This window comes from Cryptomeria japonica, chromosome 9, assembly GCF_030272615.1.
Source record: "Cryptomeria japonica chromosome 9, Sugi_1.0, whole genome shotgun sequence".
In the NCBI taxonomy this organism is placed as follows: Eukaryota; Viridiplantae; Streptophyta; class Pinopsida; order Cupressales; family Cupressaceae; genus Cryptomeria; species Cryptomeria japonica.
The window spans coordinates 138,811,855-138,827,608 of record NC_081413.1 but is presented as its reverse complement, the minus strand read 5'-3'; the positions used below and the strand labels follow the sequence as shown (position 1 = coordinate 138,827,608).

General features: G+C 38.4%; 1 protein-coding gene across 2 annotated transcripts in view; it reads left to right on the top strand.

Moving 5' to 3' along the window:
- Positions 1-468: 468 nt before the first annotated feature.
- The window catches only part of LOC131060224 (uncharacterized), a 67,048-nt gene continuing 51,762 nt past the window's right edge, over positions 469-15,754 (top strand). The window contains exon 1 of one of the 2 annotated variants that reach the window (XM_057993385.2): positions 469-665. In XM_057993385.2, coding sequence (XP_057849368.2) covers positions 607-665 — 59 coding nt within the window. In that variant the 5' untranslated portion in view covers positions 469-606. The remainder of the gene's footprint in view (positions 666-15,754) is intronic. The other variant, XM_057993386.2, reaches the window with a different exon arrangement.

Below are 15,754 nucleotides of genomic sequence, written 5' to 3'. Positions count from 1 at the left end.
TTTTTTAATATCTTAAATTTAAAAATATATATCTTAACTTTACAAAAACCAAAGAAAAATTAATAATCAGTTTTGATTGGTGCAAACTAATTGAATCAAGCAGCTTACCACAAGTACTAATAAAATGATTTCACTAAATTGCATAAAACAAATACTACTATTAAATATATTTTAAGCCTCTAATTCTTTTAAAAAAAGAATTGCATAACATATTATTATTTTTATTAAGACAATATTTTACTTTATTATGCTTGAAATGATAAAAAAATGAGACAATAATAAATGAAGAAATTTCAAAATATTGATTTGAAAAATCTTCAACAATATTTATAGGAAAAGGAAAAACATATCTCTTATCGTAATCGCATAGACATTTCAAATTATATTTATTATTATTAATTATTAATTTTTGTATTCCAGAGTAAAAAATCATTCCTTTAAATAAAATTTAATACGAACAACTCTTTTAAGTCTACAAATAGAAAGCAAATCAGTTGCCAGCCATAAACGACTCTCTTGCAATCGAACGAACGTTCGGGAAGTTGGGAAGAAATTTAACTATCCATCAGGCAATCGGGTGCAGCCTTCCAAAACAATTTAGCTAGTATGGGTACAGATGCTGCAAATGCTTCTCACCACTCCAAAAAGTATTCCAGACCCCACGAGTAAGCGGTTTCATCTTTACCATCTTTTTCTTGTTTACTTCATTAAATTGAACCATCTCATTTGCAATCAACTGTAGAAAAGAAAAAACCCGAGAAAATTTTGGTTTATATCGAGCACACTACTTTTACGTAATCGAACTGATTGATTCTTTTGTTTTGTTGAGCGTGTTTCCTTTTGACTCCTTTCCATCCAAACAGTTGTTTCACATTGTTCAGATAATGTATGGTTAGATTGTCTAGATTATAGCCTTGTTCAAAAGTCTTAATTATAACGTGCATTTGGCATGAATCAAATTTAGAGCGCCATCAGTGTTAGATATAATTTTTGTTCCATGCCCTTTTCCTCCAGATTTTGGTTATTCGAATCGGTAAACTCTCCCTTTTTTAGGGTAACCTTTAGCATAGCGTATCTCTTCCCCTAAAGTATCACAGAGCTTGTATCTGGTGTGGTCCGTTGCCGTGTGTCATATCCAGCATGTGTATTTTTTCCAGTTTCAACACTCCATTGAGTTATCTACACCCAGCATATTGTATGCTATATTTTATCCAATTTTAACACTCAGCATGTTGTTAGCACTATTTCTGTTTCACTTTATTTTTTGATATTTTATCATGCTTCCTTGGTATGATCCTGGTCCTTCGCTTTGAAACTCCATCTTATTTTTACAGCTCGAGTGTCCCATTTGACTAAAATGTTAGGCTAAACATTAGTGCAGAGCCTATGAAAACCACGGGTTTGTACTTGGATTCTTAATAGAATTACATTCCAGTATGCCTCTAGGTGTCCCCCCACGATGACCCATAGAAGTGGACTCTGGTCCATGCGTTGTCATCAGATCAACCCCTACCTTGAGGTGTTTCCATTGTGCTTCTGTGTTGTGAAAGTTACCATTGCCTATTATATTGCGCAAACCCTTGGACTTTTTTAATGAATATTTGTTTGTAGTTGTTTCTTAGAGTTTTGCAGTGTGTGTGAACATTTTGTTTATAGAAAATCTTGAGTATAACAGTGATGAACAAATCCAAGAGAAAACCAGAGCATTTTCGAGCTTGGTGTCCAGAAAATTTTGCAGGATGAAGTTCCCAAGCTTTGTAGTTGAAACCAATTGTCTCAACTTTGCATGTTCAGTAAGAGGGGTTTCCCATCCCAATTGTATTGTCGGCTTCGAAATTATATCTAGTGGAAATAACGTAGCAACAGGTAACCGTGGATAAATCTAATTGCATGTAGAATCTCCTCAGGTAAGCAGATGGTAAACATTCAATAGTCACTCACACCTTTGCATGCTTGGCATGAGGGTTTGCAGTAAGTGAGTGAGTTGTCGGCATAGAAAATATATCTTTAAGTAATAATATAATTTTGGGTAGAGAGATTGAGTTATATTTTATTTAATGGCGATTATAGTCATACTTAGGAAATAGGATATCATACTTAGGAAATAGGACCTTATATTATGCACATGGTTCCGTTGTCAGTTGGCTTTATCCACCTCTGCTCTATATATATTCATCTGTTCTATAGCCATTTTGATTTAATTGATAAGTCCTGTGTGAATATGTTGCACCTTAGTTGATGTCATTGTAGATCCTATGGTGGTGATGTGCTGGTCAGTCCTGCGGATAAGAAATTTGGTCTGTCCCAATTCTCATCTTCCACTATAAGGGCTATTTCCTATTTTAAATCTCAAAATTGTGACCTTGTACTATTAGATGCCTTGTTCCATTCATGATCTCTGCCTCACTGATGTTGCTCATCCCAGTACTTCTGTGGGTAGTAGTTTGAAAGCATTTCTGAATTTTACACATGCCAATGTGACACATGGATATTTTATCAGCCTAACCATGACTAGTATTTATGTGTTTGAGAAGCTAATTTTTTTCCTTTGTTAGGAAACCCCCTGAAAAACACTGATGCACTGGACTTACCTTTTTGCAATGGAACTTGCACAATTTCACCCTTCTTATTCATATGTCATTCAAGCGGTACAGACCATCATTAGAGGGGAACACTGGCAGGCAGTACGAAACTCTTTCCAACTCAGAAGTCATCAGCGTGCTGCAGCCCTATTAACAAAATACCATTTTTTAATAATTATTTTATGATTATGTTAATTTCCTATCCCAAATTTCCTTTTTATATTTCTTTATGCCAGGTTTTGCAATGCATGTCAATATTAATATCATCTTTTGGGTCTACCCACATTTTTTCAAAGGAGTTCATATATAGTAAATTAGGCTATTCTACATGTACTTTTCAGCACAATTTAGGGTGAGTATAATCTGATGTGGATCATCAGTGTCAATCAAGAACCCATTATATCTGTAGGTGCCATATTTTAGTGATAATTATCTTCTTGAAGTGGATACTTGGAGGAGACCACATAAAAACAAAAAATGGTTGCCACTGTAATAAAATGATTGTTTGGACATATTCAAGCTAATGAGCGTCCTCCATTCTCATTATTTAGATGTCATGCAAGTTTAAACATATCCTTCATTTGATTTGAACTTTTCCAAACATAGTGAAAGGGAGTATATATCACCTGGAATGTACCTTTGATTTTATGATAGGTTTTGGTATCAAAATTCTAACAGTAGCTCTAAGATCACTGTATACAAATTTTCTGAAGAAAAATTAGATGTATAGACACTGAATGATTTAGGAAAAATGCTTTAGCAATGAAGAACCCCAGTGAACATGCTCTAAACCAAGCAGTAAGTAGCCATCCAAGCTAGCGGAAGTCTTTCAAGAGCTTTAGATGATGATATTGTTTACTGACTGTTTGAACCTTCTTCCTAGCTCCGCAACCCTGGATTTTTTAAATTTTTTGCATTTGTCAGTCGCTTTCTAAGTGTACATTGTTCTTGCAATTTTGTACCTTATTACATCATTTGAATAGTGTTAATTGCCGAGATTAATAGTGCTCTGAAGAGTTTTGTGAAGATCAATGTGACAACCATGGCTCATCGTGTTATCACCATATCTTTACTTAAAGGAAAGAAGTAGATAATACATACAGTAGACACCATGGTGGAGAAATGAGAAAGTTACTCTCTGCACAGTCAATTGGGCTAAACATATTCTAAACTCAGAAAGTATGTGTTATTAATGCATGTGAGGAATAGGTCCCTTCACCATCCAAGAATCTAAAAGCCAGATATCACAAAAAGCCAAGTACAAGTGGCAGGACATTGGGCAAATGGTCTGTTTGGTCCATGCAAGATAGAGTCCAATAGGCTACCGCTAAACCAATCTAGAAAGAAGCCTTTCCAATAGCATGGGTAAGTTAGGAACTTCAAATATGTAATCAGCAACAAAGCTCAGCTGTTTCAACTACTGAAAAGTACTGACCATTAACTAAAAAAAGAATATTGGCAAATTCATGACATTTTTTGCAGGACAGTTGTGGCACGTTTGGACTTTTCAAATTAGAAGAGAAAATATCCTTTTGTTAAGTTATGGATATAATGAATCAAGATTCCGCTCACTTCCAAACCTCCTTAACCTAGGATTGAATGACAATGTTGGGGAAGAAGAGGAGATTCTCCTAACAAAGTAAGCAAGAATAAAGTCTTCTGTAAGCTTATGGCAAGTGGAGGGATGCAATTATGAAGCCTTTAAGAACATGAGGGACATACCTGGTAAAAATATTTTAGGATAATTTCTTAGATTTCATGGCTACCATTAGATTACAGATCTGACCTGGAAGGTCACATAATGGGTGAATCACCAATTTTTTCGGCAAAAGACCAGTCTTATGAGACATCAGTATCATAAGCAGATTTTAACTAAATTGCAATAGAAATAAAATATATCTATAGTGTAAAAGAGATCATCACCAGCTAGGAAAAGAAATATTTATCTGTCAATATGAAAATAAATTTCTGGGGAGGAAATATATTCTACAAGCAGGAAATAAAATTTAAAAACTTAAGAGGGTGGCTTATTCACGAGCATTCCCTTTAGAATGGTTTTGTTTTGCATGCTAGAGAATATTTTGTGGTTTGGTGCATGTGACAATTTTGGGAGCAATTGTATAGGATGAAAAAAAGAACTATGTTGGAGATTTCTTCTCTCATGGCGGCAGCACCATATCAAAGACCTAAGACCTGCTATTGTCATAACTGTCTCATACAAACTCAAAATTGGGTGCTGTTTATGTGATATTACATTATTTTTCAAGTGAAATAAAATGGTGTGATCCGAACTCCAAATTTTTAGGGTCTTGAGCTTGCAACACCACTTTGAAGCTGATCTTGTTGCCTTGGTACAACAATACCTTGCATTGACCATAGCTGTCATACATACTCGTTTGAATGCTGATTTTATTGAAATCACAACAGTGCCATCAAAATATGTAGCTTGTGCACTCTTGCCTATGACACGATGTGGAAATGATTTTGTGATCTCTTGCTCATGACATCATGTTGAAGCTGATTTTGTATACATTTACCTAAGAATCCATCTTGGGTGCCTATGTGGGACAAGATTTACATTCAACATGTATCTTTCCATGTTGGTGATTCTCAATTGATTTTTTATGCACACCTTGATGAGTTAATTTTGAATTGTTGGGAATTTAATCCTTGTTATAGTTGTCCAAGAAATTGGAAAAGAAAATAACAAAATCATACATTTATCTTCCTCCATCTTCACTCCAATGGATTGTAATTAGGTCATGATCATATTGAAAGCTTTTAGATGTTTGGCCATAGAACCGCCATTCTCCATCTTAAGGGTATACAAGTTTTTTCTCAGAAAAAAATGTTTACTTGGGATTTATCTTGATGAATCTCACCTAACTTCTTCCGAAGGTTCATTGTGGTAGTCTATTCATGCACATTCAACAATATTGAATCAACCAAATAGAGCCTAATGAGACCCTTAGCTTTTCGGTCTAACATGTTCCAGTCTTCTTGTCTCACTGTGGTAGGTTTGGATCTTGATATTGCAGCCCATACATCTCTATCTACAAGCATATCCAGTATCTTGAGCTTCCAAAGCTCAAAGTAATTGCACGATAACTTCTCCATCTTTATGCTTGAACTACTAAGCACAATGTCAAAATCATCAAGAAAAAGACATCTTCATCTTCATCTACTTCATTCGCATATTGTGAATTCAAATCATTTTGGGGTTTGCACTTTTTGGTTGATTTCTACACCTTTTTTTCAACCATTTTAGAGCTTATGGGTGAGGATGTTAATAGAATTTAAGACCAAGTCTCTTAACCATTTCATTGTGAACTAGTACCTACTAATGCATTAACCTTTGTCTTCTTTACTTGTACGTTCAAGTCTTCAAGATAAAAGTTTGTTTGTCTCTTCAATTTATTCTTAGTGTTGGTGGTATGTGTTGATGTGTTTTTTAGGCACATGCGAACACAGAATAAAATACCATAAGTATCTTATCCTCTCCTGAACAAAATCTCTCGGATGCTGAAGATTAGCTTAAGGATCATTCTAGAAGACTCCAAGGTTCATGAATGTAGGGTCACTACGTGTGGATAAGCTCATTGGTTTGATGTGATTATGCTGGAATCACAAGGGGACTTACATTCGAATGCCTGAATGCTTGATTCGCTGGAACTTAGATCATCTGATGTTACAACATGGTGATGCTCTTTGATCCTAATAATACAGATGCAAAAGCATATGGATTTCAAAGAATCGATTGATTAATCAGAATGAGCAAAACGCTCATAAATAATACAAGCTATTTACAAGAATAGCAAGTTTCTAAAAAGAAACTGCTGAGAAGATCGAAGACGATCTTTCTAAAATAGAATATACACTGAATGAGCATTAATACTAAAATTAACATATTTTAATATTCTATACAAGCTATTTACAAGAATAGCAAGTTTCTAAAAAGAAACTGCTGAGAAGATCGAAGACGATCTTTCTAAAATAGAATATACACTGAATGAGCATTAATACTAAAATTAACATATTTTAATATTCTATTACCCTCCCTTAATGCTCAATCTATTAACTACACCTATAGACCCCCTGAATTTTACAAATTTATCAGGACCAAGGGGCTTGGTGAATATGTCTGCTGGCTGCTCCGAGGTAGGAACATACAGCAACTGGATGGATCCGTCTTCAACCAGCTGTCGAATATAGTGACAATGCGTTTCCACATGCTTGGTTCTTTCATGGAAGACTGGATTCTTGGCGAGTTTGAGCACTCCCTGATTATCACAGAACAAGGGAGTAGGACCTGCCTGGGAGACATGCATATCCGCAAGCATTCGTCGAAGCCAAACCGCCTCACAAGATGCCTTAACTGCTCCCCGATACTCTGCTTCTGTCGAGGAGAGAGCCACTGCCTGCTGCTTCTTACTAGTCCATGTGACAGCACCAGATCCCAAACTAAACACATACCCTGCTGTAGACTTACGGTCATCAACCGAACCTGCCCAGTCAGAATCTGTGTAACCACTGAGTATAGGATCAGAACTCCGAGTGTACAGAAGTCCATAATCAGAAGTGCCACTCACATAACGCAGCACACGCTTCGCTGCTAACCAATGATCAGCCTTGGGAGTTGTCATGAAGCGTGAAATGTAGCTCACTGCAAAACTGATGTCAGGTCTAGTAGCAGTGAGATAGATGAGGCTGCCCACTAGTTGCCTGAACAGAGATTCATCCACAACTGGTGAGGATGACTGAGCTGAAAGTTTGAGCCCGGGTTCCATAGGAGTAGAGGCAGGTTTGCAATCCTGCATTCTGAACCTGTCCACAAGACTTCTGGCATACTTGGACTGAGAGAGAAAGATACTGGTCTCAGTCTGCCAGACTTCAACTCCTAAGCAGTAATGTAGAAGTCCCAAATCTGTCATATCAAAAGTGCGGCACAAATCCTGTTTGATCCCAGTGATCAAATGTGCTGAACTGCCAGTAATGATTAAGTCATCCACATAGACAACCACAAACAGAATATCATTACTAGTATGCTTGATATACAGGTTTGCATCAGATGGACTCCGCTGAAAGCCATGATCTGTCAGATACTTATCAATTTTCATGTACAAGCCCGAGGAGCTTGTTTCAGACCATAGAGTGCTTTGACTAGTCTACAGACCTTCTGTTCTTGACCAGCAACCTTGAATCCTGGGGGTTGCGTCATGTAGACTTCTTTCTGTAAGTCACCATTCAAAAAGGCACTCTTGACGTCCATCTGATGGACTTTCCAACTGAACTGGGCTGCCAAGGCAAGAACGAGCCGTATGGTACTCATTTTGGCTGTAGGAGCAAAAGTCTCCTCGTAGTCAATGCCTTCTTTCTGTGAGAACCACGAGCAACAAGACGAGCCTTATACTTGTCTAGGGTTCCATCAGCTTTGTATTTTACTTTGTACACCCATTTGCAGCTAATGGGCTTCTTCCCTGAAGGAAGATCAGAAAGGGCCCAAGTGTGATTCTTCTGAAGACTCTGGAACTCAGCTTCCATAGCCTGTTCCCACTCAGGTATACCTTTAGCCTCTGAATATGTCTGAGGTTCAAAAACACTGTGTATGTTAGCCATGAGAGCAAAATTGACTGTATGCTGCTGTTTGCTCTTATTACGGGAGGTTCTACCCTCAATGAGCTCAGTATCCCTGAGATCACCAATGGTCTTGGCCCACCATTTAGGCCGGAGAGTAGAAGTGCTAACATCTGGAGGAGCTGGAAGAGGCTCAGGATCAGGAACAGGAGCAGCAAGAGGAGGATTATTCTCCGGAGGGAACTCAGGTAGTGCATCATCGAAAATAGATTCTGCATCATCCCTCCCATCAGGCGAACCTAATGGAATAAGAACACTGTGAGGCTGATCCTCAGAGTTCTGCTCAGAAGAAGGGGACTGAAAGAATCCTCTGTCTTCATCAAATACAACATCACGACTGAAGATAAGACGTTCAGTGTCTATATCGATCAGTCTGTAGGCCTTATGGTGATCACTGTATCCTATCATCATGAGTTTTTGACTTTTGGAATCCAACTTGGAGCGCTTAGCATCTGGAATCCAAACATAGGCAACAGAGCCAAAAACCTTCAGGTGGCTGATCTGAGGCTTCCGACCAGACCAAACCTCTTCTGGAGTCTTCCCCTTAACAGCCTGAGTAGGAGAGCGGTTAAGAAGGTAGACAACAGTAAATACTGCTTCAGCCCAATACTTGTTCGGAACACTCCTGTGTTGTAACATAGAACGAGCCATCTCAACAACCGTACGATTGTGACGCTCGACAACACTGTTTTGCTGAGGAGTGTAGGGTGTAGTTGACTGGCGTTTGATGCCATGGGTATCACAGAAGTTGGAGAATGCAGAAGAACAAAATTCCCCCCCGTTATCTGTCCTAAGAGTAATGATACTATGTCCAGACTCTTTTTCAACAAAGGACTTAAACTTCTGAAAGATACTAAATACATCTGATTTATGTTTAAGAAAGTACACCCACATCTTTCTACTAAAATCATCTACAATAAGCAAAAAATATTTGCATCCAGTAACAGAAGATGTATTCATAGGACCACAAATATCAGCATGAAGTACTTGAAGTACCTTAGATGCGCGCCAAGACTTTCCATGTGGGAATGAAGTCCGATGCTGTTTGCCAGCTTGACAGGCGCCACATACTCCAAGATGCTGAGTCTGAATATCAGGTAACCCTGAAACAAGTCCCTCCCGAGACAGCTGAGAGAGATACTGAATGTTGAGATGTCCATATCTCTGATGCCACAAAGTGCTAAGAGGAGAAACACGAGCTGCCAGAGCCACTTCAGGAGAATCACCAGTGTCAAGGAGCCTATATAGACCATGATCCTCTAGACCAACAGCAACAGTAAGACGAGTCTCCCGATCAATGATGGAGCACTTGTGAGCACTGAACACCACATCTAGTTGAGGAGAATTCCTCATAATCTGGCTGACAAAGAGCAGATTAAGTTCCATTCCAGGAACATAATACACATTCAGAAAAAGGAGAGTCCTGCCACCAGACTGTATCTGAACAGTGCCTCTGCCAACAACTGTATACTCCTCACCTCCGCCATATACAACGGAATCACTGAAAGGTGAGAAGTCTGTAAACCAGTCACGCCGATGAGAAAAGTGACGTGATGCACCAGAGTCGATGTACCAAGCAGAAGACCTGGCATGATCTGAAGACCTCTTAGCCATAAAAGCATAAAAGGCGGACTCCTTCTGCTCGGAATGTTCCGCAACATGTGCCTTCTGGTGTGACCCTCCCTGCTTCTTTTGTTCAGAAGCTAGCCTCTGACGGCAATCTTTCTTCATATGGCCGTACTTGTGACAGTAATTGCACTGCACATTTTTCTTCTTAGCTCCATCCTGTGTCTGAGAAGAGCCTTTCTGCTGAGAAGACTGAGAGGATTGAAATTTGCCTTTATCCTTCTGAAAGGATTGAGCTGTGAAGGCATTTTCCGAGGAGGCTGATGTAGTACCACTACCAAATTGCTGTTTCCAGTGATCCTGCTGGAGAAGTTTGGTGCATAGTTCTGAAAACTTCAGATCAACATTAGTGGAAGTAATATTGAGGGTTTCAATGAAGTGTTCATACGATTTCGGAAGACTTTTTAAAGTGATTACAACCATGTCTTCTTCCTCCATAGTCCGACCAATAGCTTCGAGTTGATCTCGAATGTCCTTAATCCTCGTGAGGTGCTCCTATAAGGACATACGTTCGTCCATCATAATGGAGAACAACTGATTCTTCAGAAAGAATGCTCGGCTCTTGTCGGATGTCTCATGCAATTCCTTCAGATGCTTCCAGATGTCAGAAGTTGTCTTGCCGGAAGGAATCTGCGGTAACTGATCATCAGTTACTGAGAGTTTGAGAAGCATGACTGCCTCCCGATTTCGTTCATCAAACTTATCTTGAGCTGCACCAGGTGTACCAGGACTGAGTTCTTTGCCCAAAACAAGCTGGTCAAGACGCCTATATTAAAAAATGGTCAACATACGCTGTTTCCAGATGTTGTAGTTGTGACCATTAAAGCGTTGACTGCCTTCTAAAATTCCTGGCTGACCCAGAAAAATCCAATAACAACCCAGAAAAGTGTGCAAAAAACCCAGAAGGATTCTTCTGTCAGAATTTGGATTCGCGGGCTCGAAAATCGAGGCACGAAAATCGAGGCACCCAGAAAAAATGGACAACCCAGATTAGGGTTTGAAAAACCCACCACGAATCTGCAGGAAAAACTGAACTTCGATAAAAACTGGAGGTAAGAACTTCAATCGAAGATTGCAGAGGTCGGCGCCATTGTTTGCAGACAGAAAATGACGAGTTGTAGACAGAAAATGACGAGAGGCACCGGGTTCGTTTCCCCGCGATAGTGCAGAAAATGATGGGTTGCAGGTGGCGCCGCTGGAGGTGACGACGCCGAAGCCTGCAGACATGCACAGAGCCGAACAGGTCGCGACGCAAACAGATCGCGCGGGTTGCAGGTCACCGAACAGGTCACGGGGACAGGTCGCGGGTGGCGTTTGCAGGCGGAGGTCGCGACGCCGAGGTCAGAAACTAGCCCACGGTTTGCACAGAGCCGCGGACACCACCAGGGACAGACTGAACGCCGAAAAACGACGACCCTGCGCGAACACAAGTCGCGGTAAAACACGACGCCAAAAAAAAAACGACGATTCCGCCCAGAAGCCAGAAAAAAAACTTTGAAATTTTTTTTCCAAAAGAATAATTTCGAAAATTTCCACTAATTGGAAATTAGGATTAAAAAATTTCCGAAAAAATTCCTCCTGTAGCTCTGATACCATAATACAGATGCAAAAGCATATGGATTTCAAAGAATCGATTGATTAATCAGAATGAGCAAAACGCTCATAAATAATACAAGCTATTTACAAGAATAGCAAGTTTCTAAAAAGAAACTGTTGAGAAGATCGAAGACGATCTTTCTAAAATAGAATATACACTGAATGAGCATTAATACTAAAATTAACATATTTTAATATTCTATTACCTAAACTAGCTAGAGTTTGAAAAAATGGCAAAAGATGAAGGGTTAAGAGAGTCTATTCTAAAGCCTAGATTGTGAGAAGATGGATGAATGATTAGATGGAATCCTACCGAGCGAGGTCTCACCATCAACTTGAACAATTTGACACAAGCTTAGTGCAATCTTCTAAGGATGTTTCAAAGATGTTCGGATCATACCATCAAACATTGATCACCATTCAAGTTAATGCATAAGCAATGAGTGTAGAATGATTTGAAGTTAAGCTCATATCATTCCAGTTGACCATGCAAGACACACTTACAATCAGTAAGAGGCTAGTGGTATGGACTAGGCGGATTCCTCATGAATACATTCAACAAATTCCTCTATTCAATCTAATTTTTTTATCATTTAACATGAAGATCCAACAAGAAACCATGCACGTTGTAAAGAAACAATACACTTCACCATAATTGTAATGTCCTTGCTAGTTAGAGTTCACTTTCCTGCAAAACAGACTGTTAGAATGCAACAGAATATATATTACTAATCTAAATTGCAATTAAACTTCAATTTCTTATTTAAAACTAATCTCAATTCTTAGGTAATAAAAAGGATACGAATGAAGTATTGGGATATGTCCTTAGGCAGTTGTAATGCCCGCCTTCTTGGAACCCATCATGGTTCCAAGCCTTACCAGGGAAATCGATGGATAATTCGATTCCCGTCTTGGATGTAGCATCTTACCTCCAAGCCTACCAAGGAAGATCATCATATATGATCAATTCCTTGCTTTGTATGATACATCTTATCATCCAAGTCTACTAGAGAGGACCGGCAAGATCCGTCTCTTCTTGGGTGAGCTTTCGACACCCAAGCATTTAACATATATGCACATGAGTACTCGGTATATACTGCTTACCAAGGATTATCAAAATCCCGAATTAGGCTAAGGGGATTTTCTCCCAATAGCCTCCATCACATAGCCAAATCATTATTATTCATATAACATTTTATATTTCATTATCATTTTTAATCTATAATTTATGCCTGCCTCTACATATTTTTTAATTACTATTATTGATCCTACATACACACATATATCCTGCATACATACATATATATATACTGGTACGTATACATGAGACAATATTATTAAAAGACTACAACCCTGTCAAAGATATTCGTGATCTATCATATATGACAGATCTATTATCAACATATATGTGTGTGTGTGGCACACACGTCCACACACATATCAACTGTAGCTTACACTGACCGCTTACCTTTCCACAGTCTATTGGCGCAACTTTTTTTCCTTCCGTTTCCCCTCCTTCCGTGCCGTTAATATTTCATTTGGTTAGAGTTTAGCATAACTTACCTGGGCATTTTGTTTCAGAATCCGACTTACCTAGGCGTTCTATTTCAGAATCCGAATTACTTTTCACTCATATCTGTGATGACTGGAGTGTTGTTGTGCTTACAGGTGGATTGAGCCGATATATCATTGTAAATGCTGTGGATACTTATGAAATCAATTGAATTCCTATATAAATGTATTTGCACACGGTTCTGCTCCTAGTACTCATGTCTAATCGCTTTTCTGGAATACTGTGCTTATGACCATGCATTTGAGCAGTCATGTATTTGATTATAATGTCTGATCATTCTTCCAGTCTTATTTCCATATAACCATACGATGATTGAAGGAGAGGATATGCCTCAATATGCTTATGTGTCTGATCTTGATCTTTGTGCCCATGCGATATGGGTGGATGTTATTCATGCTTGCTTAATCGTTCTTAAAAGGCCTTGGAGAATGGTGGATACACCACCTTCGTTCCCTGTCTTAGCACCCCGCTGTGTATCAAATATATTAATCCCCATTCCCTTACATACCCATCGATGGGGGTGTGATACAAAGAGTTATGCCTTTATCATCGCATCTTTTGCAAATAATTAACCAAGCAATCTTAGCCTTAACTAATTACTAATGATCGGATTGCCTCCATAATCTTTAATCGCACCTTTTTTCCTCATTCCTTAGTCCAAGAATCGTATTCAACATGATATTGTGATAACATATCTTGCTTTAAGTATATATTTATATATTTATATTTAGTTTCTATGATTATATTATTAATTTATTTTTATTTGAATATTTTGGGAATATTATTAGTAATAATATTAATAGATGTTAATTAAATAATACATTCAATAAATAAATAAAATTCAAATAGTAATTCGTTGTTATTATTATATTAATTAATAATAATAATTACTTCATTTAGGATATATATAACGATCAAGGAGGGGACATGACAATAACTTCAATGAAAATGGAGTTAATTTACAACTTAGGCAACAATTTCTGCTTTCTCCTCCCAATCTAACTTCTATTCTAATTGCTATTCTATTCTCTCCTATTGCTAACTATTCGCTATTAGCTAACTATTTGCTGATTATTAACCTTTACAAATGAAGAGTTTGAGCTTTATATAGAGAGCTCATTTACAATGAACGGTCAGGATTGAATCTCCATCAATGGCCAAGATTTTACAATGAAACCCTAATTAGGGTTTGTTATAACAAACCCTCCTTAGCTAATGAGAAAATTACATTAAGAGAATGTGGACCAATAGATATTGAGAGTAGTTACATTGGAGTTTGTGCCTTCGTGTATAAGCTTGATTCGTTGAACTTGGACGTGTTGATGTGGACTTCATTGACTGGAGGAATGGTGATTGGGACGCCATCAGGGATGCCACTTCAACTTGCACTTTGTAGACTTGATTTGATTCATCATCATGAAGGGATGTTGAGAGATATCTCTTGATACTCAACATTATTCAGTTGCTCAATGTGACGATTGATGAGAAGCGGACTTTGATTAACTCTTTTGAAACTACCGGCTTCTTCAATCATGTTCAATGTAGGTCTTGTGATGACTTTGGTTGACTTTCTCTTGCTCGTGATGTACTTTGAGTGGATGATGCACTTGGTTGAATGTAACTCTTCAATGTACTGAATTTGATTCTTGGATTCCCAAAGGGAATTCAAGATTGTAAAACTTTCTTCCATCATATAGGTTATCCTTCCTTTATGCTCTCATGCCTTGAAGTAGCTGGATGATCTCTTTGCAACTTTTGATCTCCTCATGTCGTCAGGATGTAATGAGAGTCTTGAGATTCTTCCTTTCTAAATACCCTTGTGTTTGATGAAGCTTCTTCTTGAACTTCCATAGTGGTGATAGGAAGTATTTGTCATGGTCAAGTCGTTCCCTCGTCTTTTGATTGCTCATCTTGCCTCGAGGTAGTATCATCTTCCTTACATATCTGCAAAACAAAGCAAGTATAGTATCGAATACATAACATATGGTCTTCACACACATCCTATTTTAAATTGATCTCTCACTCTGATTTTATGTGATAGAAGGCTAATAATAATCAATGAATTCACTGTGTGGAAGACAGATTTAATGTCTAAGGGTAAATCTGGGCTGTCTTAATGATGAAATCTGCTGGTTGATATGTCTCCCAGCTGAGTACATTCGCTCCCTCTTGCTGTATGATGAATTCGCCTTCCTAAAACATCAGATCTGTATCTTTAATGTCTTATTTCGCCCCTGTGCTGCAGCAGCTCAGCTATGTTTTTGATGAAATTTGCTGCCTTGCTGAAGAAATTCGCTAAGTCTGCTCTCAAATTCACACTTAGAGAGAAGAATATGTTTGAGTCGGTGGCTAAAATGAATGTTTTGACCATTCCTTTATAGGCGTTTTAGGGTAAAAGAGGCGTCTCTTCCCATAAGGCCAACTTGATTTAAAATAACAAATCACCTTTCCCATGCTGGCCGACTTCACCTCTTGCCAAAATGCTTGAATTTGAGGAATTTGCTCAAAACAGGGGACAAGGTACATGATTTCAAGATTTCACTCCATGTCCTCTCCAAGGACAGGGTCAAGGTAAAAAGTTCGCTCTATGTCCTTTGGAAGGACAAGGTTGAGGTAAAAAGTTCGCTCTATGTCCTTAGCAAGGACAAGGTCAGGGTGAAAAAGTTTGCTCTATGTCCTTTGGAAGGGCAGGGTCAAGGTGAAAAAGTTCGCTCTATGACCTTAGCAAGGACATTCACTCTAG